General features: G+C 47.5%; 2 protein-coding genes across 6 annotated transcripts; one reads left to right on the plus strand and one right to left on the minus strand.

Moving 5' to 3' along the window:
* Positions 1–2507: 2507 nt before the first annotated feature.
* LOC123043533 (probable protein phosphatase 2C 32) lies at positions 2508–4053 on the plus strand. Its single transcript, XM_044466014.1, has one exon. The coding sequence runs from the start codon at positions 2646–2648 to the stop codon at positions 3831–3833; it is 1188 nt and encodes a 395-aa protein (XP_044321949.1). The 5' UTR covers positions 2508–2645; the 3' UTR covers positions 3834–4053.
* Positions 4054–10850: 6797 nt separating this feature from the next.
* Positions 10851–19719, minus strand: LOC123043534 (uncharacterized). Of its 5 annotated transcripts, none has more exons than XM_044466015.1 (9): positions 19395–19719; positions 14714–14997; positions 14574–14642; positions 14360–14465; positions 14154–14229; positions 14025–14061; positions 13646–13760; positions 13212–13404; positions 10851–12818 (listed from the first exon to the last, which is right to left on the minus strand). In XM_044466015.1, coding segments are annotated over exons 4-9 (495 nt in total). In that variant the 5' UTR covers positions 14362–14465; positions 14574–14642; positions 14714–14997; positions 19395–19719; the 3' UTR covers positions 10851–12746. The 5 variants fall into 5 exon arrangements, 4 of the variants coding, with proteins under 4 accessions (XP_044321950.1, XP_044321953.1, XP_044321951.1 ...); XM_044466019.1 differs by having other exon boundaries at positions 11459–12706; XM_044466018.1 differs by having other exon boundaries at positions 14420–14465; positions 14574–14997.
* Positions 19720–27389: the final 7670 nt, after the last annotated feature.

Consider the following 27389-nt stretch of genomic DNA (forward strand, 5'->3'; position numbering starts at 1 on the left):
GTCCCAAATGTTGGTGTTTTTTTTCTTTCAAATGGAAATAGCAAGGCGACTATCCTAACTATAAAAGTTGTACTAGCAGGATCATCAAAAACACCAATGCTTGAATTTTTAGACTATCTTCAGTTTCCGTGCCAAGCTCGAAATTTGAATATATAACATGCTCTCTTTATTTGAGCGTGTATGAATGTTCAATTGTTCATGCATGAAACTACATAACCAAGTATTGCTAGATTTAGTGATGCTTTCATCAGAGTTCTTGTACATCAGACTCCATTGTTATCACATGCTTGATATTTATCATGTCATCATTGGAAGTTCTGAGCGTTTTAGCCTATGATTGATGCGCCATGGGATGTAGGCGCCATCGATGGAAAACATGGTGTATGCGACTTCAAGTATGTTCTAATTTTGTTCAGTGCTTTGTGGACCGGTTTATGTGGTTTCTGATTTTTTTATGTGGTCTTGAGGTGCAGGAAGCCGGAGGGGAGAGGCAGTCGGTCAAGTCTTGCTCGAGAGGGAGGTGGACATGGAACTTGCGGCATTCTTGCACGGGTGTGGGGAAAGGAAAAGATGGAGCTTCTACTGTACACTTGAAGATTGTTGAATCATCCTCCGAGAAATAAATTAAGGAGTTGCAGGCATGTTAGAAGGTGACATGTTCATAGTATATCTTCAATGTTATGGACACAACACATTATTGTCAGCCTTGAAAAAAATTGTTTTACATACTCCCTCCGGCATTTTTACTCCGCGTATTAGATTTGTGTCAAGTTAAATTTTGCAATGTTTGACCAAATTTATATTGAAAAATATGAACATCTACAATATCAAATATATGAATTATGAAGCTACATTTCATAACGAATCTAATAATATTGATTTGTCATTGTGCATGTTGATATTTTTTTCTATAAGTTTGATCAAAATAGAGATACTTTGACTTCAGACAAAACTTATATGTAGACTAAAAAGGACCGGAGGGAGTATATTACTCGTAAGACAAGCTAGGACTGAACATACTTTCTCGTGGTACGCAAACTACGTCATTTATGGTTGTAGACGAGTATTTTTAACTGCTTCATTTCTTGCATGCTATTGGTAAGGTGCTTCCAGAACTCGTTAGAAAATTGATTGGAATGGCCTTCCATGTTCCCACTGTCGATTTTTCTGTTGTTTATTTCACCCTTAGATTTAAGGGAGCAACATATGAGCAGATTATTACGGCTCCTATCAAGTGAGTAATGCTAATAACTAAGATCAGTACACTTTATTGGGCTGAATTTTGGTTTCTGGTGTTTATGCAACATAAATATCTTTCTTTGGATGGGTAATAACACTTTTAAAAATGTCGTTGTGACTCCTGAAGTACTCCCTCCGTCCCAAAATAAGTGTCTCAAGAAATGAAGCAGTTAAAATACCCGTCTACAACTATAAAGTTGAGGTACTTATTTTGGGATGATGGAGGGAGTATCTATTTACTAACATCTATTGTAGGTCCACATGTGAGAATACAGTTGTGCCCAACATTTTCTCAAATTTTTATTTCTTTGTTGGTTCCTCCCATGTATAAAAAGTCGATATTCCTCTACAACATATGCCCTTATACATGTCTCCTTGCACCCATATTGTTTGTGAAAAAAATGTTTTCTATACATGTGATTTGATTTTCAAACTTGAATAAGCAGTTTGAGCTAGAAAAGTTTTCCAAATAAAATTTTGAAATCGCATTTTTGTGATGCCTCACATACCCATGTCTCATTCATTCGCTGTCGCCCCCAACAACAAGAATGACGACCAGCTCACAAGACGGCTACTAGACCGCTAGAGCCCTCTTCAGAAGGCAACACATTCAAGATTAAGAGAGTGAGTGAGAGAGAGGGGAGAGAGGGGCGATAGATCGAGGGAGGGAGGGAGGAAGGGGAAGAAAGATCTTGTAGGCACACAATTGTAGGACAACCATGTTCTGAAATATAAATGAGATTTGTTGGTAAGTCACCATTTTTTTTGTTCTCAATCTACCGGACATCAGAACCTTAATGTTGAATCTGATGTACATATGCTCTTCGATAAATATGTTTTTACCTCTTGATATGTTGGTTTGGTTGTAAATTTATGAGTTCACATATCACTGTGAGAAACATTTTAGTTAAGGGAAGACAAAGGGAACAAATGAAGAGCACTTTAAAAGCCCGTTGCAACGCACGGGCATTCTACTAGTAGGGGTATGTGTGGGTGTGTTCATTGTGCGCTTTCGTTGTAGCGTGTTAAAAATAATTAATGTCATGTCACTAATACGGTTGTTAATTGCGGCGTCGAGTCACTGGGTGAGCAGGTCGCACGGATCTCTCGCCCCGTCGCTCGCCGGGTCCATCCATCTTTGACTAGACTAGTTTAATCGGCCGAACTATGGTAAACAAACGCGCGCGTCGCCATCGTGTCCGGCCGAGCGATAGCAGGCCGCAGCTAGCACCCCACCTCCCCCCGCCTACATATACGAGGAGCCCATCAATGGAGTAACAAGAAAAGAGCTCACCATCGAAGCAGCAGCAAGAAGAGGAGGAGGAGCTAGGAGTTCTCGGTCTCGCCGCAGAGCAACTTGGCAGAGCGAGTGAGCAAGGCAAGCGAGGAAAGCAAGGGAAGGATACATGGCGTGCGCGGTGGCACCGGGCTCGCCGGTCTTCTCGCCGTCCCGCCTCGGCCTGCTCCAGCAGTTGGAGCAGCAGCTCCACCACCACCACCACCACGGCTGCTCCAGCAGCGGCGCCTCCTTCCTCCCCTCCTCGCCGCTCCGCCCCTTCGCCCACCTCCGCGCGCGCATCCACCCCGACCCCTCCCCGTGCGCCGCCCCGCCGCTGCCCGCCGTCAAGGCTGAGGATTCTTCTTCTGTTGCTCCGGCTAAGGCCCCGGTCAAGCGCAGGCGCCCGGCGCCTCTGCTAGTTCCGGCCGCGGTCACCGTCGCGCCGGCGGTGCTGGAGGCCGCCGCGGCGAGCGGGGTGGACGAGGTGGCGGAGCAGGGCGACGGCTTCGCGGCCTTCTGCCGGAGGGGGAAGGGCCGGAAGCGGGTCGAGATGGAGGACCGCCACGTCGCCGCCGTCGCGCTCGGCGGGGACCGCGCGCAGGCCCTCTTCGCCGTGTTCGACGGCCACGGAGGGAAGAGCGCCGCGGAGTTCGCCGCGGAGAACATGCCACGGATCGTGGCGGAGGAGCTGGAGAGGTCGGCGCGCGGCGGAGGGGCAGGGCGCGCGGCGGTGGAGGGCGCCGTGCGGCGGGCGTACCTGCGCACCGACGAGGAGTTCTCCTCCACCTCCTCCAAGAACCGGGAGCAGGCGGGCGGGGGCGCCTGCTGCGTGACGGCGCTGCTCCGCGAGGGCGGGCGGCAGCTGGTGGTGTCCGGCGCCGGGGACTGCCGCGCGGTCCTGAGCCGCGGCGGCAGGGCGGAGGCGCTCACCGACGACCACCGCGCGTCGCGGCAGGACGAGCGGGACCGGATCGAGGCGCTGAAAGGCGGGCTGGTGCTCAACTGCCGCGGCGTATGGCGGGTGCAGGGCTCGCTGGCGGTGACCCGGGGCATCGGCGACGCGCACCTCAAGCCGTGGGTGGTGGCGGAGCCGGAGACTAGAACCGTCGACTTGGGCGCCGACTGCGAGCTGCTCATCCTCGCCTCCGACGGGCTGTGGGACAAGGTGGGCAACCAGGAGGCCGTCGACGCCGCCGCCGCCTCCTCCGGCGACCTGCCCGCCGCGTGCCGCCGGCTCGTCGACATGGCCGTGTCCAGGGGCTCCTCCGACGACATCAGCGTGCTCGTCATCCAGCTGCAGCGCCCTCTCCGATAAGACTGTAGTAGTAGTAGCAGAGAAGATATGCATCGGCGCCATGGATGTTCACCCTACGTGTAGATAGAGAGCTTTTTTGACGTCGTCTCTCTCGTCCCCGCTCGATCCGGCTGCTGGTGCTTGTAACAAGATCATTAGATCAAGCACTGTTAGTGCTAATAATCATCACCCGGTTGAGATTTCGATCACCGTGGGACGGGAATAATCTTCTGAAAAGCAATCTTGAGTTAAAAGGGCAGAGATTGTGTTCATAGTATACTCTCGGAGTTGGAACGTAGTGCAACACACGCCAAGTTTGTGATTCCACTCCAAAACGAAGAAAAGTATGAAACATACGACAACTGCGCATCTAATTCAGTGGAACAACGTTGAACAATCAAAATAATCGATCTTGACCAAGAATGTTTTTTTTTATTGCATTTTTTGGTCGATGGCTTGCTAAGCTGACCCCTTTGTATCTTGACCAAGAATGTTAGTTAGAGGGTGCACAAGTGTGTCGTGTGTAAGGGCATCTTCAAGGCGGACCCGTAAACCGCTATTCACACGCTTCGGATCGCGTTGTCCGGACCGCGGAAACCATCCAACGCGGTTCTGTATCGGTCCGTGGAGCAGTGCAGACGTATTTTCTCCCGCAAACCGAAAAGAAATGTGTGGAAGCTTTGCGGGAGTCCGGACAACATACACGCAGGACTTCGACACCCTCGGCCCACCCAAAATCCTTCCTGGACCCGTGCCTCCAGCCTTGACATTTTCTTTCCTTTCTTCTTTCTCTCTTGCCTTCGCCGCCGCTCCATCACCCCGGCCGCCATGCCACACCCCTGCCGGAACTCTCCACGTCTCTGTCACCTCCAGCGTTCCAGCCGATCTCCACCCCCACTTCTTCTCTGTTGCCGTTCAACCCCTCTCATTCGACCACCCCACCAGGTACCATCCGCTACTGCTATACTCATCGTGCCCGTCACTTGTTTGATGAATTGTCGGAGCTACAAAAGTTGTCCCTTCTTCTTTCTAGCAATGGATTCCGATTTGGAGTACATATACGAGCAATATGCTGAGTCGTCCAACGGTTCGTCCGACGAGGACGAGTACTCGGATGAGACGGCGATGATGCAGGCAGTCCTTGAAGACGCGGAGCGTGCGAAGGAGCTTGTTCTCAATTTTAAGGGCTCGATCAAGGGTCATCGAGTGATCAACCGCAACAGGACGCGAGGCCTTTTGACACCAATGGCAACTACTTTGCCCTAGATGCACTCTTCGGTGACCATTTTCGTTGGCATTTTCGGATGCACAAGACTGTCTTCGATCGTTTGTATCATGGCGCTCGGTCCTATGATGACTACGTCATCTTGAAGAAGGACGATGTGGGAACGATTGGTTTCTCTGGTTACCAGAAGTGCACAGCCACACTACGAATGCTTGCATATGACACAACTGCTGATTCGTGGGACGAGTACCTATGGATGTCTGAGAGCACATGCGGAGATGCCATGGTCAGATTTGCAACTGTCGTGGTCGAGGTGTTCAGACTTCAGTACCTGAGAGAACCAAGTGTGCAGACACTAAGAGGCTCTTGGTGACGGTGTCCCGGATTAGGAGGGTGCGCACCATGTCCGCCCATCACTTATGGGCCGGTCTGAGGATCTACCAGTGGTCGAATGGGTCCTGGCTAGGCTGATACCCTCACCGTCATCCAAATGAAGACCACGTGAAGACTTATCGTACACTTTACGATGTATCTAGAGGATTGGCACGCTTATCTTGGATCGCAACCGGCCATTTGTAAACCCTAGGGGTTTAGTCTGTCGAGCCATGCAGACGCTTCACAATGTTTAGAGCTTAGAACATCTTGATACGATCTCGAGGTAGATCAATTTGTACTTTGTGTCTCATCACAATCAATATATAAGAAGCATGACGTAGGGTTTTATCTCATCACAATCAATATACGATCCCGAAGGATTTCATTTTTGAAATCGCGAACTATTTTGTAGGTTTTTAGTATTTTGACAAAAAATATTTTGATAGGAAACCGACCATAATAAAAGAACCCGGCTGAGAAAACCCGATAAAGAAAGCAGAGAATAAAATGTCCCTTGGTCGCCTTGCTATGTTTACTGGGCCGGCCCAGTTTGCTCCAGCGGGGTTGTTGACTGGTGGGTACGCGCGATTCCGGCTATCCAGCGCGTACCGCGGAGCACCCTCCGGCCTCCACCAGATCGCGCGCCGGCCACCGGAGTGATCGAGTGGTCTCCCCTGTTCTCCGCGGCGGTCCTTCCTGCGGGCGTCGGGATCCATCCCCGATCTCCTGCCTTAGCGCCACCGCCGAGTTTGAGGATGCCGTTCCGACCTTTGGCGCGGTAAGCAGGAGAACGGAGAGGAGATCGGCCGGCGGCGACCGGAGCTCGAGGCTGCCCTAGCATTCGGCTTCACAACCAAGCGGAAGTGTGAGGTGGCACCGCGCCGGCAACCCACTCGCATTCGGGTAAGAGCAATGCCTGTACTACATACACTGAAGTCTGAATTATTGTGAGGATCTCCATACTGACTAAGTGCACGCCTCGTGCAAAACAGAAAGGCGGCAACGCACGGAAATGTACTACATACATGCTGGATAAGTATTCCTTTCCCAGAAAATGACTTGCTTAGTTCTCAGTACAAAAGGTACACCATGTTCAAATACATCTTTGAAATATACATAGCATCCATTGTTCACAGTACACACATAAGAAACGCCGCACACACACAAAACACTGCCATTTTGGAAAATAAATAGTGATGGGCAATCACAAAGTAACCTGGCAAAAGGGAGTCTGGCCGGCCGGAGGCTGTTCTGCGGTCGACTTGAGTCACACAGCCTCTGCCTGTGCCCCCTGCTCCTTGTCCCGGTTAAGGTTCAGGATGCCAGCATGAGAAAGCAGGGCCCAGATATGGGTGAGGAACTCCCCGCCACTCTCAAGATGCTGCATGTGTTGCTTGCCGGTGGAGTGCGAGGGCGCGACGTAGATGATTGTCTCGGCCCAGAAATCTTCCATCACCTTCCAGCGCTCAAGCACATCCGGCATGCTCGCGAGCTGCTTGCCGAGCTTCACGCCTTTCTCCAAGACTGTCACAGGGTCATCTCCCTCTTCTGTCCCATCTAAAATCTTCATTTTATCGTAAATCTCAGAATTTTTATAGGATCCGAAAAGCTGCTTACGTTCTTTCCCCACCTTGGATCTCAACTCTAATGTATCCACCTCGTGGTACGGAAGCAGTTCTGGGACAGATCGAATCAAGTATACACAGTATCTAGACAAATTAACTGCAGCGCCTCAGCCATTATGTCGAGTAATCCCATTTCTATCATCGTCAGAAATTTCACAATACTCGGTTGCGATATGCCAAATGAACATGACTTCCAGCTGAGAGTGATCCCTGAATGTCCAATAACACTTCCCGAACATTTGGTTCTTCCTTAGTGATGTTTCTCCGTTGGTTAGGTTGCCATCAGTTAATATGAGCGACCTAGCAATAGCCCCCTTCACTGCATCAGAAACCTCTATTGGGTCTAAGTGCTTCCGTCGAAGAACAACTGAGTGTTGGTTGATCTTATTTCTCAAGGATCCAGAATTAATAACCCTTCTAAGAAAACCAACAACTCTTCCAAAACGTGCATTGGCTGCATTACAATTTTTCTTGACATACCTGCAGGCTACTGATACCTGGACCCAATCTGAAGCCAGATAAAATGCTGCCTGTGCTAGTTCAACAACAAGGACTATAGCGAGAACTAGCAGAGTAATGATGTAATCAGCATCAGTACTTTGTACTTCTATGATAGGTCTTGGTGTCTCAAGAATCAGTGATTTTGTCAAGGCAAACACTCCAACTGTTAAAATGAGAATTATCTTGACTAAAATCAAAAATGGAACGAGTGGTGACCATGATTCCATTGATAGAAAGGATAGTGATACTTTGTGAAGAAGAAATCGTAGCAAAAACCCAACTCTACCTCGATAATTCTGAATGCTCTTTTGAAATCCCCTTCAGATGGCAACAATGTTTTGAAGAAAAAATCGTGAGCCTTGAGAAGGCTGGCTTCAGGACAGAGTTTCCTGAAGTAGCGCCGTTCCAAGAGCTGCCGGCACAAGGCATATGACAGGCAGAAGTCTTTCAATGTTTTGCCATCAGCTGAGTTGTCACAATAATCCCATATCTGGTCAATGCTAATGCATCGATCTGAGTTGCCACAGACAAATTGGCCGATGATAAAGATGGGTCTCTCCAAGACTATGTAATTGTAGCCCTTCATGCTCTCAGGTTCACAGTAACACGGATGATCATTTGGACTTTCCTCCATCCTCTTTGCAACTAGTGTGATAGGAAAATGCTTGAAGTATCCCAACATTGTTAACCCCAGGGATTCGATACCCGCTGTCAACAAAACGGCCGAAGAAAGACAGACAACACAATAGGAACTTACGCTGCCATCCTGTTCTCTGAAGCTTAAAGTTGTACTTGGGGTTACTAGCATAGCCATCATAATTGCATAGAACTAATATTTACAAATGTCGACAACAACCTCCATGTACTTTTTGTCAAAGCTGCCATAAAAATCATATTGCTCTACTCCCGTCGTGCCCACTGAAGCCATCATGAGAACAACAGCCCAGACGGGATACAACGAAATCTTGATTGGGAAGGACTGCATCATACCCAAGGTGTAGAGGACAAGAGGGAACACAAGTGTTCTACACACACTCAGGAAATTTGACGAAGGAATGATGCCAACGTGGCTTGCAGGAGCCCAAGATGAGCTGGAGAAGCAGCAGCGCTGCGGCCGCTAGCACCAGAACTTCAACCTGCCCGATCGTCCTCCCTGGGTTGTTCAACCAAGGGGACAAAGCCTCCATTGCCCTCGTCATGTTAACAACTCCATCTTTTTTGAATCGCGACTCCATGGAGGGAGATGAATGGGGAGATGTGTGTGTGTGTGTGTGTGTGTGTGTGTGTGTGTGGTCTTGGAGGTCAACCAGGCTGGTTTGCACAGGTTATGAGTGGTGCAGCTGGCTCCCTCCAACTACTCATTTTAAAACGGTGATAAGATAATTGAGACTATACAACTCAGTGATTTATATACAACATAAGTAATGGGACCTGGGACGGAGGCGATGTCTTCTGTTAACGTATCTTCTGCACAGTACTCTCCGGCTGCCACCAGCTTTGGCTTTCTCTCCGTCCATCGTGATGGGGATTAGCCACTGTCTGGGGGTCTAGAGAGAGCCACTTGTATTGAATGATTTTAACACTTCTAAGCATCATACTTCGATACGGATCTAGCTACTGGAGTAAGGTATCTTACAAATTTGAAGTCAAAAAAGTGTTTGCTTATTCCGACACTTGTTTCTGTTAAAATTTCACTTTGGCATGCTTCCTCAGGCTGGACATATAAATTCATCTAGTTATCCCGCGTCAAACTTTTTTTACCTTTAATTGCTGAAGCATTTCAGCTGATGATTACCCCAAACATGAAAGGGTTGGTTCTCAACAGATGATAGGTGATAAAACCATAGGCTCGCTTATAGCGTCGGAGTCGTCGTCACAGCTTGAGGCCACCCGCGACGCATTTAACACTCGTTTTGGCACCTCTTGAGGTAGACATACTTCCAGTTGGGAACCTGGTGCTAGTTATCGTAGACGATGCATGCACACATGGGTCTCTGGGATGGGATTAGACAATTTGATAGGAAGAATTATTAACATTCATAGTACAAAATCAATACTTAGATGCGTTGTGAAGTTAATTTCCATATTATATTACTTTAGTATTGTATATATTAATATATTTTCATATAAATTTGATTAAACTTTACAAAGTTTGACTTCGAACAAGCCATATATGCGAAGTAAAATAGAAAAGGGATGGTCTGAAGATGAGTGTGTCGTTTTTCAAAACCACCAAGAACTTCTTTTGTTTGACATGGCGACTGAGGAAACTGCGTCAGAGGTGTGTGCAGAGGAGAATTTGGGTGTTCTTCTTTCCAAAATTCATCATGGATGAGTGGAGTTGTGGCATTGTCAATTCTTCTTCTTCTTCTTCTTCTTCTTCTTCTTCAACTCCAACCTCTTCAGCAGTTAACTGAGGCTGGGGCGATGATACCATGTGTGACGTCGCTTTTGTGTCAACATCAATTTCCTCATCTACCTGCTCTGAGGAAGCAGCAGGAATTTCTTCACCTTCACGTTCTTTAGAGAACGGAATTAGGCGACGGTGAGTCTCTTCAGCTGTGGATGGCGTTGTGGCCAATGGCTCAACATAAATTGGTGCAGTTGTAGCACTTGCATCAGTCTTCAACTTCTTCACAGTTTCAGCACTAGCGGGATCTGAAGATTTTCTTTTCTTTAGATCGTCTTTCTTGGCAGCCTTGATCTTCTTCACTTCTGATGCAGAAGGAAGAATGGTTTTCTTCACACGTGAAGAATTTGCAGGAGAAATGACTGTTGAGTTGACAGGTTCATCAAGAATCACTGTTGCAGAAAGAGTTGTTTCGTCAGGCTCTACAATTTCTTCAGCCACCAAAATTTCTTCAGGCGGGGGTGCAGAAGAACTGACATAAACATTTTGATTCTACACTTGTGCAGTGAGCCGATCCTTGGGACCAAAGCAATAATCTGCTTCTCTGTTGAATCCATCTTCCATCTGATGAATTTCAGATTGCAAGGCCAGCAGTTCCGCATGAGTAATTGTGAGCATCTTTTGCTTTAGTTCACGCTTCTTCTTATACCGATCCTTGCGGATCTGATGAGCTTGCTTACTTGCATTGGGCCGTGAGTTTCCATTATCTTCTGTGAAGAGATCTCGCTTGGAATTTCTCTGCATTGGAGAAAAACACAGTGAAGACGCCCCCTCTCCCTCCCGAGGCGCTCCCGCGAGCGCCGTCGGGAGGCAACCCTCGCGCCTCCCTCCGGTCCTCCGCCTCGCCTCCCCCTGCCTCGCTGCCGCCGGGGGCGCCGCCGACCAAAGGTCGTGTGGCCGAGGCGGCGGCGGGGCGGTGCTCCCCTGCGCGCGGATGGATGGCGTCGCCGGCCGCCTCCCTCCTGCCCGCGGCGTCGGGTCCCGGCCGGCTCCTGCTCCGGCACTCCGCCCCGCGCCCTTGTGACCCGCCAGTGACGACTCCTCCCCCCTGCAGCTCGTGGGATCTGGTGGTCAAGGTCGTGCTGGTGGCGGATCTGGGCATCCCGGCCCAGACCCGGTGGATGTGGGGGTCTTCGCTGTCGGGGTGGCCGTCGACCCCGTGGAGGTGGTGGTGTGGCGATCGGTGTCCATGCTGCTCCGTTGCGGGGTGGCGGGGCTTCGGGTGGTTCTGACTAGGGCGTGGAGGCGCAGGTGATGTGGTGGTGGCAGGTTGATTGCGGCAGCGGCCAGATTGTTCTGGCGTCGGCTCGTTTGTAGGCTGCCTGTGTCGGCCTTCGACCCCTCTCCTCGGCGTTCGTTCGCTTCTCTCGCCGGAGGGCCGGCCTTCCCCCGGCCGAGGTCCATCGACCGTCTCGCACTCGGTGCCGCTGGACCGAGCTGGTCTCGCGCCCGGCAGCAGGACCGTGCTCGACTCGCGCCCGGTGTAGCAGGACGATTCGATGGAGGCTTGTTGTGGCTAGCCTATTGGGTCTCGGCGCTGGGTCCGGCCAGGGGTGCGAAAGGCGGATCCTTTCCGCCCGTCTCTGCGGTTGGGGTAGCGGTAGGGCTCGAGGGACTTGGTGTCAAGGTCTTGGATTCTGGGGCGGCGGCCCTGGTGGTGGTGGCGCGGTGCTCATGGGCAGAGCTCGTGCCTCGGTGCTGCCCGACTGCCATGGCCGTGTGGGCTGCATGGTAGCCGGGGTGTGGCGTTCGGTGGCGGTGAGTGTTGGCCGGGGTGAAAACCTACTCTATTCGGACGGACTGGCGACGGCGAAGGTCACTCCTTTCTTGAAGGCGCCGTCGCGGCTATCATTGCCCGTCGTGTTGCTCCAGGGGAAACTCTGATCCTCGGACCGGGCGGTGGTGACGCTCCGGTGCCGTATCCTTCCTGAAGGCGCCGCCTTGAAGCCCACGGTTCGTCATATGTGGCTTCACTTCTTCGTGGTGTTGACGGCTGAAGCCCCCGGTGGCTCTTGTAGTGCTAGGGAGTGTGTTGCTGCGCTCAGCGCCTATGTATCCTGCCTTGGGTGTGTGCGTGCGCGTGTTTGTAGTGGGTGAGTGCGGTTGTACCGGGCACTGTTGTTCTATGCTTTATATATAAAGCGGGGCGAAAGCCTTTTCCGGTAAGTGATCTCGCTTGACTAATCTTTCTATCAAGGCGTCAGGTCTGAAAATGTTACTCATGTGTAGTAGTGATCTATAATGTCTTATATTTTATACTTCCTTGGTCCGAAAATACTTGTCATCGAAATGGATAAAAAAAATGTATCTAAAACTAAAATACGTCCAGATACATTCTTTTTTATTCATTTTGGCGACAAGTATTTCTTGACGGGGTAGTATTTGTTTACAGAGAGAGCACTTATATGGGTATTGGTGTTTTGGTCGAGTCGGTGAGAGCTTCTGTAGCAAGCAAGCTAGATGCTCGGTTGAAGGGGTAAACTGTAGATGCCTAATTGGGTTTCTGAATCTTACCGTGTTTGTGGATGGCTAATTGGCAAGTGTTTGTCCTTCACCTGGTCTCTACTGTAGCACCTCTCTTATTCAGTGCCTTGACCAAAATCAAAGACGAGTGATTTCTCCATCTAAGAGTTGAAAATGACCAACAAGGGTGACGGTCAACTTCTTAACATGCGAAGTTAATTCAGTTCGAGCGTTTCTTCCACTGCTCCTTCAGGCTGACAAACTAGCATGATCTTTGTAATTTTCTTCTCCTTGGCTGCAGGCAGGGGAAGTGATGCACAAGTTAACACAACTTATTACAAACACCGGATGAAATATGCCAAACAAACAACGTGGAACGGGCGACAGAAGATCGAGTGCTGGTCATCCTGGAAGAAGAATTCATGTAGAGAAGTGAGTTCATGCCCAGTTTCCTCAAAGCCTTGAGATGAAACGTACTATCAAGTTTCTTCCTAATTTGGTTGTTATCAACAAATATGCTTGGTTGACTGTACAATTCAGTTGAATTTTCTGTTCAAGTCTGTGGATTCCCAAAGCGAATCTTTACCGCATGCCTCTTGGCATCAAGATCAGTCTGAAGGTGTTTCTTAACTCAAGTCTGACAGCAGGTCAGTGCACAAGTATAGTCCTTTTTAGCAAGCAAGTGTTACTTTAGAGAAAATGCACTAGGAAATAACAACTCTGAAAGGTAGCTTGCGTCTGAATGTAAAAAGCTCATGTATAAGCAATGGATGGAAGTAAGTAATCACAGTTCATCATACATGGAAATTGGGAGGAGCATTTGTTGTTGGGGCAGGTCCTTCCTGCACTTTACCCAAGATGTCTCCAGCTGATACTGAGCCTGATCTGATAGCATCGGCCAGCTTCCTCTGCAGTGTGAACAGGCCAATCCGTCTTGAGGCGACATAAAGAACCGCCAAGGAGAACACGAGGAACCCAGTAGTCAGGATGATCCTGCAACAGATATAGTCAGAAACTGGCACCAACCCAGGCAGTATTTTGCTTACACAAGCAGAGCGGATGGAAACCAAATGCATATCACATCGGGACTAGTAGGTACTGTATATGACTTAAACCCATTTGTTCAATTTCTTCCGTTTGACTGAAAGACCCGAACCAAGACTGCATGACCATATCATAAACGATTGGTAATAAGGCTGGTTCTGAGTAAAGCAAAAGATTTGATGCTGCATACCTATCAAGAACATCTTGCCGTTGCATCGTGGAGAGCAAACCACGGGTGCGCATCAGCAGAGAGCGGTGCCCTTGATATTCACCTTCAGCCTTTCGGAGAACACTTGGCAATCCATCTGCGTACAAAGAAATTAAAATTAGCTAGCAACTTGGCCTTGATAGGTCTGGAAATGCCTTAAACGGCAGAAAAAGAATAGTTCCTATTCATATGGAAAACAAGCAAAGACTGCCATAGTTCCTAAATAAAAAATTAATAACCACAAAAAGTATATAATCAAATAACAACACATTTGTGAGGAAAGGTTGACCAAGCTTAAATGCACAGATTCTTACAACCGAGCCTCTTAATTAAGCACAGGCTTAATCACAGGAAAACTTACCAAAAGTTGACAAGGTATTAGCACTTCTTCCCACTTCCTGTCAAAACATCTATAGTAAATTACTTCTGGACTTACGACTAGGAAATCATTACCATATGACATATCGACTGAACACGCAGGGGTGCTAACCTGAACCATCAACTGCCGAGACCGACGGAGGCTGTCAGTAGTACTTTCTGCAGCGGAGGTCATCCCAGCCTTTGTCCTATATCATTTAGCAGGTTCGTGTTCATTGTACAAACGTAAATTACAGAATTATAAACAATAAAATATAGAAAGTTGGTACTTTAATTAGTGCAATGTGATTTGATTTTGAAGTCATATGGAAGTGTTACATCAACACAACGATTTCCAATAATACAAAGGCCGCATTTAATCAATGTACTGAAGATTACGCCTCCGGATAGTGGACTCTTCTCCGCCTCCCAGAAGAAGCTCCCTCTAAGATAAGGCAAAATAGAATGTGAGAAGGCCTTAAATTAAAGAGGCAAGCTAGCATTGCTCAAGTAATAAAGTAGATCAAATTAACTCTGAAGAAAAATCGCACACCTCTTCTTGAGCAGCTTTTCCAATGTTCACTTTTGCTTGCAAGTTAGCACTCCTCAGGTTCACGCGCAGCTTGAAAACACAAATTCAGTTATGTATAAAAACTAAAGAAGCAAAAGAATTCTTTTCTAAGAATAGCTTACCTCTGATATTTTTCCTTCCATGACCCTAAGGTTGCCTGGACAGACTGAACTTCTTCAAAAGTGGGTAGCTGCTCTGCTAGAAGATCAAGCCTGCACTGCAGTGCATTGAGCAATTGCAGTGCATCCAGTGCAGAACCGTTCAACCTAGGAAGAGAGCTCGCTTCTTCTGTCCCCTTGCCCAGCTTCACACAGGATTCAATAGCAGCAATGCACACCTCAAGCTGTGCAACTACTCGGCTCCATTCCCTTTTCAGGTTTTCAACGGCTTGTGTGACCTCATCCATCTGTATTATTTGAATAGATCAATTGCGAATTTATTATGCTGCTACCAATGAAGCAATAACTGGTTAAAGACGAGACTTGTTGTAACAAAAACAGCAGTATCATGGAAGAAACTTTCAATTGGACAAACAGATGAAAGGACAGACCCAGTGCATAGAAGCTCCCACACAAGGTGGGGTCTGGGGAGGGATTATAGGAACCTAGTCTTACCCCTGCAAAGTGCAATGCAGAGAGGCTGGTTCGAACCCAGGACCTCTTGGCACAAGTGGGGAGGACTTCACCACTGCGCCAGGCCTGCCCTCAATTGGACAAACAGATGAACCGGCAGTAAATCCAACTATAAATTACGCTGAGCTGGGCTGACTTCATTCTGATCATCGATTTTACCACCTCAACAGGAGATTATCGTCCCAAATGTTCGCTTAGCTAAGGAAAGTGCAGGAATATCTGCCCCAAGTAGCAGAGACCTAATCCGCACTAGAAAATACTGAAGCAAGAGCTGGTGCTCCAGCTGCAGCACCCATGGCTGGAGCAGTAGAGCTCCATACGGATGGTTATGGAAGTCCAATTTAGTGGATCCAACTCAAAACCACTCGACCTAACGAAATGATCATAAGAAAATAAGGCCGCTCGTGGGCATTGCCGCATTAGTCGCTTATATCTAGCGGCCGTTCTCCGAGAACCCCATCCCAGAGACTTGCGTGCGCATCGTCTACAGCAGCTAGCATCATGTACCCAACTGGAAGTGTGTCTTCCTCAAGAGCTGCCAAAATGAGTTTGCAACGGTGTTCTTATCTTGTTGAAACGCGTCCCCGGCGGCCTCGAGTTGCGACGATTGTTCTCAGGTGGCATGACAAGAAGCCGACGCTATAAGTATAAGGTCCGGCAGAGTGCGCGGCACGATGGCGACATGTGTCACATGGTCCTTCTATTCCACGCCAACTGTATTGCTCTATATCTGCACACCAAGTGTTTGAGTATATGCATATAACAATTGACAGGCGAACGAAGAATCTCTTTTAGTCTGTCAACTACCTTTGAATTTCTAATTTGTCATCTTTCTAATCTGACAGTAGTAGTGATGCTACTTTTACTTGCAGAATGAGTGAAACACTATGATAGATTAGACACCTTTGTTGCCTTTATCTGTCTATAAAACCACTTATGCAACTGAAGAGAATTGGAAGGAGAAATGGATGGCACTTGCATGAGATGTTAACAGTGGGCTCTCTGTTATGTCTAAGCGACATTATCCTATCCTGCTGTTATAGCTACTATTTTCTCATGTCCATGCCATGGACCGACCTCTACAGGGGCTGGGCTTCTTCAGACTATACTGCTTCAGTAGTACAGCGTTCAAGCCCTTTCATGTTTGAGGTAATCATCGACTGAAATGTCTTAGCAACTAAAGGCATAAAATTTTGACTTAGGATAACTAGATGGACTTATATTTCTGGCCTGAGGAAGTATGTCAAAGTGAAACTGTAACACAAACAACTGTCGGCACATGTAAACAATTATCTTACTCCAGATTTGGTAGATCCCTTGCAAATTTAATACAAGTGTTTAAAGCATCTACTACAAGTGGCTCTCTGTAGATCCAATCAATCTACAGAGTTGCTAATCCCCATCACGATTGAGGGAGAGAAAGTCAAAGTTCTTGGGAGCCGGAGAGTACTGTGCAGAAGATATCTTAACAGAAGACATGGACTCCGCCCCAAGTCCCCTTATTTATGTTGGAATCCCTCTAAGATGTATAGTCTAATTTATCAGATCACTGCTTCAAAAGGAGTACTAGTTGGAGGAAGCCATCACCATAACCTGTGCAAACCAGACTCGTTGACCTCCAAGACACAACTCCACAAGAGCAAAACACACACATCTCACCATGGAGCCGGGATCCAGACAAGATGGATCTGTCAATATGACGAGGGCAATGGAGGCTTTGTCCCCTTGGTTGAACCACCCAAGGAGGACGATCGTCCAGGTTGAAGTTCTGGTGGTGGTAGCCGCTGCGCTGCTGCTTCTCCAGCTCATCTTGGGCTCCTGCAAGCGGCGGTGGCATCATTCCTTCGTCAAAGTTGGCCTGAGTGTGTGTCAAACACTTGTGTTCCCTCTCGTCTTCTTCACACTGGGTATGATGCAGTCTTTCCCAATCAAGAGTTCTTCGTATCCGGTTTGGGCTGTTGTTCTCATGATGGCTTCAGTGGGCACAACGGGTGTCGAGCAATATGATTTCAATGGCAGCTTTGGCAAAAAGTACATGCAGGTTGTTGTCGAGTTCTGTAAATATTCGTTCTATGGATTTATGATGGCTATGCTAGTAACTCCAAGGCTAACTCCATTTATACGCAACAATGGCACATCAAGTTCCAACTGTGTCAGCTTTCTTTCTGGGGTCGTTATAATGATAGCTTGTTTTGAATCCCTGGGGTTAACAATGTTGGGATACTGCAAGAATTATTGCCACACACTAGTTGCAGAGAGAATGGAGAAACATGCAAATGATCATCCCTGTGACTCTGACCCCGAGAGCATGAAGGGCTACAATTACATAGTCTTGGAGCGACCCATTTTTATCATCGACCATTTGATGTGGAAGCACGATCACTGTGGCAACTCAGATCGATCAATTACCGTTGACCAGATATGGGATCGTTGTGGCAACTCAGCTGATGGCAAAGCATTGAAAGACTTGTGCCTGTCATATGCCTTGTGTCGGCAACTCTTGAAACGGCGCTACTTTGGGGAAGTCTGTCCCGAAGCCAGCATTCTTAACCGCCACGATTTTGTCTTCAAAAAATTGTTGTCATCTGAAGAGAATTTTCTTCAGGGAAAATCAGAAGGGAGATTCAAAAGAGCATTCAGAATTATCGAGGTTGAGCTGGGTTTTTGCTATGATTTCTTCTTCACAAAGTATCACTATACCTTTCTATCGACGGAATCACGGCTACCATTCATTCCAGCTGTGATTTTACTCAAGATAAGTCTCATTTTAACGGTTGGAGTGTTTGCCTTCAGAAAATCATTGGTTCTTGAGACACCAAATCCTATAATAGAAGTACACAGTACAGCCACTGATTACATCATTACTCTATTAGTTCTCAGTACAGTCCTTGTAGTGGAACTAGCGCAAGCAGCAATTTATCTGGCTTCAGATTGGGTTCAGGTATCACAATTGCAATGCAGCCAATTCACTTATTGGAAGAGTTATTGGCTTTCTTAGAAGGGTTATTATTTCTGGGGCGTTGAGAAAGAAGATTGACCAGGCCTCACTTATCCAACAAATAGCAGACCCAGTAGAGGTTTCTGATGCAATGAAGGGAGCTATTGCTAGGTCACTCATATTAACTGGTGGCAACCTAACCAATGGAGAAACGTCACTAAGGAAGAACCAAATTTTTGAGGTGTATTATTGGACATTCAAGGATCACTCTCAGCTGGAAGTCATGCTCATTTGGCATATCGCAACTGAATATTGTCATATTGCTGATGATCACAGAAATGGGATTACTCGAGATAATGGCCGAGATGTTGCAGTTTATTTGTCTAGATACTGTGCGTACTTGATTCAATCTGTCCCAGAACTGCTTCCGTACCACGAGGTGGACATAAGAGAGTTGGAAATAAAGGTGTTAAAAGAACGTAAGCAGCTCTTTGGATCCTATAAACATTCTGAGATTTACGATAAAATGAAGAAGTTAGAAGGGACAGATGAGGGAGATGACCCTGGGACAGTCTTCAAGAAAGGCGTCAAGCTTGGTAAGCAGCTCGCGAGCATGCCAGAAGAGCTTCAGCACTGGAAGGTGATGGGGGATTTCTGGGCTGAGACAATCGTCTATGTCGCGCCCTCGCACTCCACCGCCAAGCAACACATGCAGCATCTTGAGAATGGCGGGCAGTTCCTCACCCATATCTGGGCTCTGCTTTCTCATGCCGGCATCCTGAACATTAACAGGGACAAGGATCAGGGGGCATGGACAGAGCCTGTATGATTCAAAGCGACAGCAGAACAGCCTCCGTCGCCTCCCTTTTGCCACAAGCTGGTTACTTTGTGATTTCCCATCAGCATTTATTTTCCAAAATGGCAGTATTTGTGTGTTGGCCTTTCTTATGTCTGTAATATGAATAATGAATGATATGTGTGTCTCCCGTGCATGCTGTGGGTCTCATCGTGCTTGCAGTATGTATTTCAGAGATGTATTTCCCCACATTGTACCTATCTGATCTGAAAACTGAAAAATGGTTTGGCCATCATTTGGAAAAAGAATTCTGATCCAGCATGTATACACTGCCGCGCTTCTGCTGTGCAGTATGTGTTTAGTCGTGGAGTTGAAGGATCAAATAATTCAGATTCTCACACTAATAATTCAGACTTCAGTACAGGAACTGGACTTACCCGAGAGTGCGAGGGGGTTGCCGACGCGGCGCCTCCTCACCCTTCCGCTTGGTTGCTGCAGAATTCACCGGAGCGACGCCGCATGCTAGGTCCGCGTCGATCTCCGGTCGCCGCCGGCCGATCTCCTGCTTACCGCGCCAAAGAACGGAACGGCATCCTCGAACTCGGCGGTGGCGCAAGGCAGGATATCGGGGATGGAGCTCGACTCTCGCGGAAAGGACCGCCGCGGTGGTGAGCTCACTCGGTCACTCCGGTGGCCGGCGTGCGATCTGGACTTCTGGAGGCTGGGAAGGGAAAGGAGGCGGAGTGGAAAGCCCGCTGAAACGTACCCATCCATCCTACTGCCACTTCGGCTCAACCAAGTGCGAGTAAGTGGGCTAAACGAGATGCGGCCCAATCATCCCTGCAACCTCTTTTGTTTTTACACTACTGGTGGGCGGTGATATGTACCCCACTGGGAGCAACGGACATCTTTTCCCTTCGTATTCCTTTCACATAATTTCTTTTTGTCCCACTCAAAAAAAAACATACTTTTTTTTGTTTTCTTCTCTATTTCCAAGAAGGCTCTAAAACTAAAATAAATTGTGTTCACATTTCAAATTGTAAATCATAAACTAGAAACATGTTCACGAATTTTAAAAAAGTTCATGAATTACAAACAAATGGTGAATTCAATTTTTTTGTGAACTTTAAAAGAAATTATGAGTTTGAAAAATGTTCATGAACTCAAAAGAATATTCTTGACTTCGAAAAATCTTCAAAATTATTGAAACAAGTTCATGAATTTGGAAAATGTTACTAAACTCAATAAAATGTTCATGACTTTACAAAATACTCACTAGTCTGGAAAATGTTCACAAATTCAAAAATCTATTCACGAATTTTAAAATGTTCAAGAATTTTAAAAAAGTTTGAGAATTAAAAATATTTACAAATAAAAAATGAAAACAGTTTTTTAAATAGGAAAAACCTAAAAGCAGATTAAAATAGAAGAAAAGACCTTCCGAAACCTTCTCAAACCCGGACGAAAAGTTCTAAAACCAACCACTAGAGCGGGGCTTGCTGAGGAAGAGTGAACCCGTTGCCTCATCGACTCGACATGGTGTAACAGTGGCGGGTACGGTTTGTAGAAAGTGAGAGGTCTAGAGAAAAAAAAACATGTGGCTGCTCCAACGTGTGTTCTTTGTCCATTTGGTTGATTGATTGTAAGCTACAAGTTTTCTGCCGAGACGCTCCAGCAATCGAAAAATGAAGATGGAGTGATGGTCATCTCTGAATATTTTCCTTTATTATACCTAAAAGATAAGTAACGTTCCTTTTTTCAGCCGACAGTGCTTCGTCCCTCGGTTCCTCCCTCCCACCCTCTATCAGTTTTCCTTCCTACCACCCCCATTGTCCGCCCCTTCCCCGTACGCTAATCAACCCCCTTATTTACTTACCTTTTGCACCAATTCCAAGTCTCATCGTAATTTAATTACCTTCTCGATCAATTCCACCTTAATTTACTTATATTTTGCACCAATTTCATGTATTACCAATAATGATTCCTAATTATATAGATTGAACGTTAGTTTTAATGAATCTGAGCGAAAACGGAGGTATGAGGTGGGCAACGGAGGTAGCTCCACGTGCATCACAGGCGCGAGTGTGGAGACACAACATGGTGCGCGGCGGAGAAGGTGGTGCAGGGCACGTGTCGATGGTGCAGGGGGAGCCTAACAGACAGCGAAACGCTCGAGTGCATCGAGGCGCCGCCACCCAGTTCTCCTCGCTTGCCCATGTCCACCCGATGCCATGGCCGCCGCGGCAGCGGGGGATGAAAAGGAGCCGACGCATGCTGCATTTTTCTCTCACACCACGGGCTGATAACGGACCAAAAAACATCATGGGCTGAAAAATGACCTAGAGACACCACATGTTGTTAATGGGCCAAAAGTCACTATATGCTCTAGATGGGATAGAAGCACCACGGGCCATTAATGGGCCAAAAGACACAATGGGCCACATATAGGCCGAAAGATGTCAACGGGCTGGAGCCATTTTGTATGGCGCACGTGCGGGTAATGGGATGAATTCACACAAGTCTTAACGGGTCGTCTCGACCTGGGCCGTAAATGAGCTATATGCAAGCATGCCATTGAAGGACCTTATATGGGCCAAATCTACTAATCTTTGACTTAGTACCATGGGCTTTAACAAGGCCTTTGACTGGGGTGGCCTTTTTTTTTACCAAGAAGTCTATATTGGGTGCCATGTGTCTTTATTTAATAGGGGTATGTTGCCATTGGACGTGCTACACTTGTTCCAATGAAGAGTTGACACATGGCTCCGTTGATGAATAAGATGTCAAACATGGGAGGATCATCAGTTGGCCATGTCTTTAGCAAGTATCGAATCTGGAACCCGCACACTCTAGTTTAATGACGACCCATTACGATGGCTTCCATGCGTTGGTTACCCTTAACGAAACACTTACATGCCGCGTTATTTTCTATCATGGAAGTGTACATCTATGACAACACATATATGACTATCTTGATTCTGTCATAAAAATGTCATACATGTATATGGATGACAAAAAAGGTGACATACTATGACAAACACATAACATTACCTTTTTTTGTAGTGTGCCTTTTCGCGCGTGTGTTCCCACGACGCTTCAAACGGATGGTTAGTGCATGGCCAATCCATAGCCCCAGGGTGATGCCCCGTAGGCTACATAGGATCGGATGTCAGAAAAAATAGGTTCGGATGGAGCCGCGGGACTCTCTGCAGGAGGCAAGTGCTTGGGAAGGAAAAGTGTGGTCCGGTGCATAAAGCTGAAAAGATTAAAGTAGAGTGTAGATATGCATGTGTAGTGGGAGTCTTTATTTTCTAGTATTCTTTGATGAGGCCCATCAGTGGTAGCTTGCATTGGGGAAAAATCAAGATAAATACTTCAAGCTACTTTTTGTTATGGGGCATCTGTCACTAGTAGAAAACAAGGCTTTGGTTCAGGCTGGGCCAGCCCATTAGTCCCGGTTCAGCCTAGAACCGGGACCCATGGGGGCATTGGTCCCGGTTCGTGAGGCCAGGGGGCCTGCCGGGCCTCGTGGGGGCATTGGTCCTGGTTTGTCTGGCCCCTTTGGTCCCAGTTGGTGGGACGAACCGAAACCAATGGGCCTCGCTCCTGGCCCACCACCATTGGTCCCAGTTGGTGGATTGAACCGGGACCAAAGGGTGTCCTTTAGTCCCGGTTCCAGCCACTAACCGGGACCAATGTGATGCCTATATATACCCCCTCGCCGGTGAGCAGAGCACTCCCACTACTAGGGAAATGCTTATACACAGGAGCTCACCAGTAGCGCTTGTTCAAGGAAAGCGCTGCTGTTACATAGCAGTAGTGCTTGGGTAGCACGGGCGCTGCTACTATGATCATAGCAGCAACGCTGAACCTATAAAATGCGCTACTACTACAATTGATAGACCGTTCCAGGTATGCTAGGGATAGTGGTAGCGCTCACGTTTTGCAAGCGCTACTACTATGCATCTTAGCAATAGCGCTTGTTCCCCGACCAGTGCTACTGATAAATTCAGCCCCCCCTCCTAGACCAAAGTTTAGTCCCACCCCGCTCCGTGAATAGAATTTTTACCACCTTAAATATGGTGCTTCTTAAACCATCACAACCACTTGGTCTTCATTGAACTCTATGTGTAGGATCTGTGGCCGCAATAGGAGTCTTCGCCGGTTCTTAAATCGGGGAAGATTCCTATTGACAATTTAGATTCTACACAAAAAGATCATTGATGATCAATGTATTTTTTATTTTATTTTTACATTCTTAGCCTTATCAGGAGGAGGAGGAAGCGGCGGAGTGCCCAGCTGACTACAAGGAGCCGTGAAGTTCAGAAGCTTGATGTGCTCCTTCCGCCATAGACACGGAGTATGCATAGCAAGACCCAGCTGAGTCTCCCATCACCTGTAGGGTGGTCAAGTTGGAGCTCCTCAAATCCCTCCATTATTTCATCCACCATCACAACAGCATAGCCTTGTGGAATCGGACTGTAGTGAAAATTTGCTCCGGGTGAAGGAGGGAACACAGAGCCGACAGCCGCCTTGACTTTGAGCTGAAGCCATTGCATCATAAGGTGGCACTGGTGTGAATCCGTGATAAAATCCATGGGGTAGCTAGGACCCGTCAAGTCAGGCTGCTGAACGAGCTTGGTGGAAGCCATGCCGCTTCTCCGCTGAGATGGCGGGGTAGCTTCTTGGGCAGGATCTCGCAGTTGCTGGTTCTCAACATCTCGTTCCTCTAGCTTTCTTACCCTTGCCTTAAGCTCCTGCAGTTCGCTCTGCTCCACTTTCCTCCTCCTTTCTTGGGTTTTGTAACTGCCTGCATCAGGAAACCCAACCTTCCACGCAACGGAGCCTGGCGTGCCTCATGTTCGTCCAGGATGCTCAGGATTCCCGAGGGCCCTTGTGAGCTCGTCGTTCCCTCTGTCGGGAACGAACTTCCCTTCCCGCACTTCATTGATTTCTTTCCGAAGCTTCGTGATGGGTGTTGCACGTTGCTCGTCCGTCCAGCACCACTTCCCTGTTTCAGGGTCCAATGTTCCACCAGCCCTGAAGAACCAAGTCCTACAATGATCTGGCCAGTGCAATGTCTCTGGTTCGACCCCTTTAGCAATCAGGTCCTGCTCAGCCTTGTCCCACAACGGTCGGGCTTTGAGGTAGCCACCTGACCCCATGTGATGGTAATGCTCCTTCTTTGCAGCATTTATCTTGTTAGTCACTGACATCTTCTTACTCCTCTCTGATGTCCTGTTGGCCACAAATGCGGGCCAGTGATCTCTTACCTTCTCAAATCGGCCGGTGAATTCTGGAGTCTTGTCTTGGTCGACATACGTTGTTTTTAACTCATTCTTCCACCTCCTGAATAGATCTGCCATCTTCTTGAGAGCATAGGACTTGATCAATGGCTCTATAACTGGATTCTCCGGATCCTCCTCTTCCGATAGGGTGAAATTTACCTTCAGCGCTTTCCAAAGATCTTCTTTCTGTCTATCTTTGACAAAAGAAACTTGAAGAAGCTCTTCCTTCTTATGCTCATTCCATAGCTCGATGATGATCGGGATCATGTCCCTAACAAGAACCCCACACTGAGCAGAAAATGCTTCCTTGGTCCGGAGGGGTTTAATCGGTTGGCCATCACGCGCGATTTCTGTGATCATGAACCTTTCATCTGGGCGCAAATTTTTCTTTGGGCCTCGTTTCTTTACTGAAGTATTGCTTGATCCGGAGGTCTATATAAAAGAAGAAAGAAGAGTTAATATATGTACATACCAAAACAATTAATGCATCAATTAGCTAGTCAGCACAGACTTATGTACATACCTCGCCGGACTTTGCAACAGTTGTTCCCGACTCCATTCGGTCACCAAAGCCATCATCACGGTCGCCGGAGCCACCATCACAATCATGGCCCTCCTCCATTATTGTTTGATCACTGCAGCCTGCTTCCTCTCCTTGCAGACCTTCTTCAATGTCGTTGAGAAACGACAAGACTACATCACCTCCGCCATGGATTATGTCCCCCGATATCTCTTCTTGAACGAAGTCTCTTTGATGATCCATAGTTTCTGCAAATATTACAACATGGCAATTAATATACAAACATGATAGATGGATATATCGAAGTTATCGGGAGGGGGTATATCGACAACGATGACATATACATAGAAAAAATGTTATCGGGGAGGGGGTATATATACCGACCCCCCCCTCATGTTGAAGTTATCGGAGAGGGGGTATATCGACAACGACAACATATACATAGAAAAAATGTATCGGGAAGGGGTTATATCGACCCCACTCATGTCGAAGTTATCGGAGGGGGGTATATCGACCGCCTCTCTCATGATTGTCCGACGTTTGTCTAGTGTCAAAGGATTCAACAAAACCATATCTTCATCATTAGGCGAAAGTAACAGGCGCATGATGCTACGAAGCTCTCCAAAGTTGTTTTGGAACGGAGTCCCAGATAGGATAATTCGCTTTTTGGTACAAAGTTCAGCAAGAGCCTTTCGAATATCGCTATTTGGAGGACATTTGCTGAAATTCGTACCAAAATGCAGATTATCCAATCCGGGACTCCGTTCCAAAACAACTTTGGAGAACTTCGTACCATCATGCCCCGGTAACTTCCGGCTAATGATGAAGCCATGGATTCCGTCAATACTTTGACACTAGGCAACCTCTCGACCCCTCGGTGATCCTCGACCCTCGACCCTATCTAGTTCACGACCCTCGACCGCTCGGCGATCCACAGCCCTCTACCCTAGTTCCCGACCCTCGACCCCCCATATCACGTTTGTCTAGTGTCAAAGGATTCAACAAAACCATGTCTTCATCATTAGGCGAAAGTAACAGGCGCATGATGGTAAGAAGCTCTCCAAAGTTTTTTGGAACAGAATCCCAGATAGGATAATTCGCTTTTTGGTACAAAGTACAACAAGAGCCTTCCGAATATCACTATTTGGAAGGCCTTTGCTGAAATTCGTACCAAAAGGCAGATTATCCTATCCAGGACTCTGTTCCAAAACAACTTTGGAGAACTTCGTACCATCATGCCCCGGTTACTTCCGGCTAATGATGAAGCCATGGATTTCTTCAATACTTTGACACTAGGCCACCTCTCGACCCCTCGGTGATCCTTGACCCCTCGACCCTCGACCCCTCGGTGACCCTCGATCCTCGACCCCTCGGTGATCCTAGACCCTCGAACCCTCGACCCCTCGACGACCCTCGAACCCTCAGTGACCCTCGACCCCTCGACCCTCGAACCCTAGAACCCTCTAACCCTAGAACCCTCGAACCCTCGAACCCTCAAACCCTTGACCCTCGACCGGCCTCGACGACCCTTGACCCCTCTGTGACCCTCGCAACCCTCTATCCTAGTTTCTGACCCTCGACCCCTCGGCGATCCTGGACACCCTCGTTCCCGATAAAAAGAAGAAGAAGAAGAAGAAGAAAAGAGGGGAAGAAGAAAAAAAGAGAAGAAGAAGAAGAAGAAAAAATAGAAAAAAAAAGAGGAGAAGAAGAAGGAAAAGCGAAGAAGACATTTTTTCTATGTTTTCTTCTTCTCCTCTATTCCTTCTTCTTCTCCTTTTTTTCTTCTACTTCCTCTTCTTATTTTTTTCTCCTCTTCTTCTCCTTCTTCTTCTCCTTCTTCCTTCTTCCTCTTTTATTCTTTTTCCTTTTTTTCCTTCTTCCTCGATGACCCTAACCCTAAACAGTACAACTTCCTCGACGTCCCCGGCCGCCTCTCTCATGAACAAAAAGTAATCTATGAATAAAAAAACATCATATTCTATGAACAAAAAAACATCATATTCTATGAACAAAAAAACATCATATTCCATCCACATCCATGCATACATCATATATATGATCATCTATGAATAAAAAAAATCATATGATCATCTATGAAATAAAACATCATATATATATGTAGAAAAAAAACATTACATCAACATATATGCAAAAAAACATCATACATATATCCATACATCAACATATATGAAAAAAAACATCACATCCATAAAAAAACATACGCGGGGCTGGGGCTGGCCTGAGGCAGAGGCGGTGGCGTGCGGGACAGGGGACGGCGCCGGGGCGACGCGAGGCAACGGTGGCGTCGAGGCGGCGAGGTCGGGGCAGCGGTGGCGCGGGCGACGCAGTGAGGTGACGGCAACGGTGCAGGGTGGCGCGTGGTGACGACGTCAGGGCGGCGCGGGGCGTGCGCGGCGACAGGGGCGGCGATGACGGGCGTGGGCGACGGGGCAGAGAGCGGCGTTGGCGACGGGAGAATGAGGAACTGAATGAAAAATTTACAAGTCCTGGTTATATAGCCAGAGCTTTGGTCCTGGTTGGTGGTACCAACCGGGACTAATGCCACCCTTTAGTCCCGGTTGGTGCCACCACCCGGGACCAAAGCTCTCTTTTTAGCAGCCCAA

Source organism: Triticum aestivum, chromosome 2B, assembly GCF_018294505.1.
Source record: "Triticum aestivum cultivar Chinese Spring chromosome 2B, IWGSC CS RefSeq v2.1, whole genome shotgun sequence".
Classification (NCBI taxonomy): Eukaryota; Viridiplantae; Streptophyta; class Magnoliopsida; order Poales; family Poaceae; genus Triticum; species Triticum aestivum.

Bases quoted from the DNA above. Each gene is read 5' to 3' on its own strand.
- LOC123043533 (XM_044466014.1), top strand. From the start codon at position 2,646: ATGGCGTGCGCGGTGGCACCGGGCTCGCCGGTCTTCTCGCCGTCCCGC.
- LOC123043534 (XM_044466015.1), bottom strand. The intron at 13,761-14,024 runs GTAAGTTTTCCT...CTTTGTACGCAG, and splicing joins TAATACCTTGTCAACTTTTG to ATGGATTGCCAAGTGTTCTC. The intron at 12,819-13,211 runs GTATGATGAACT...TTCTTCTTCCAG, and splicing joins ATGCTCCTCCCAATTTCCAT to GATGACCAGCACTCGATCTT.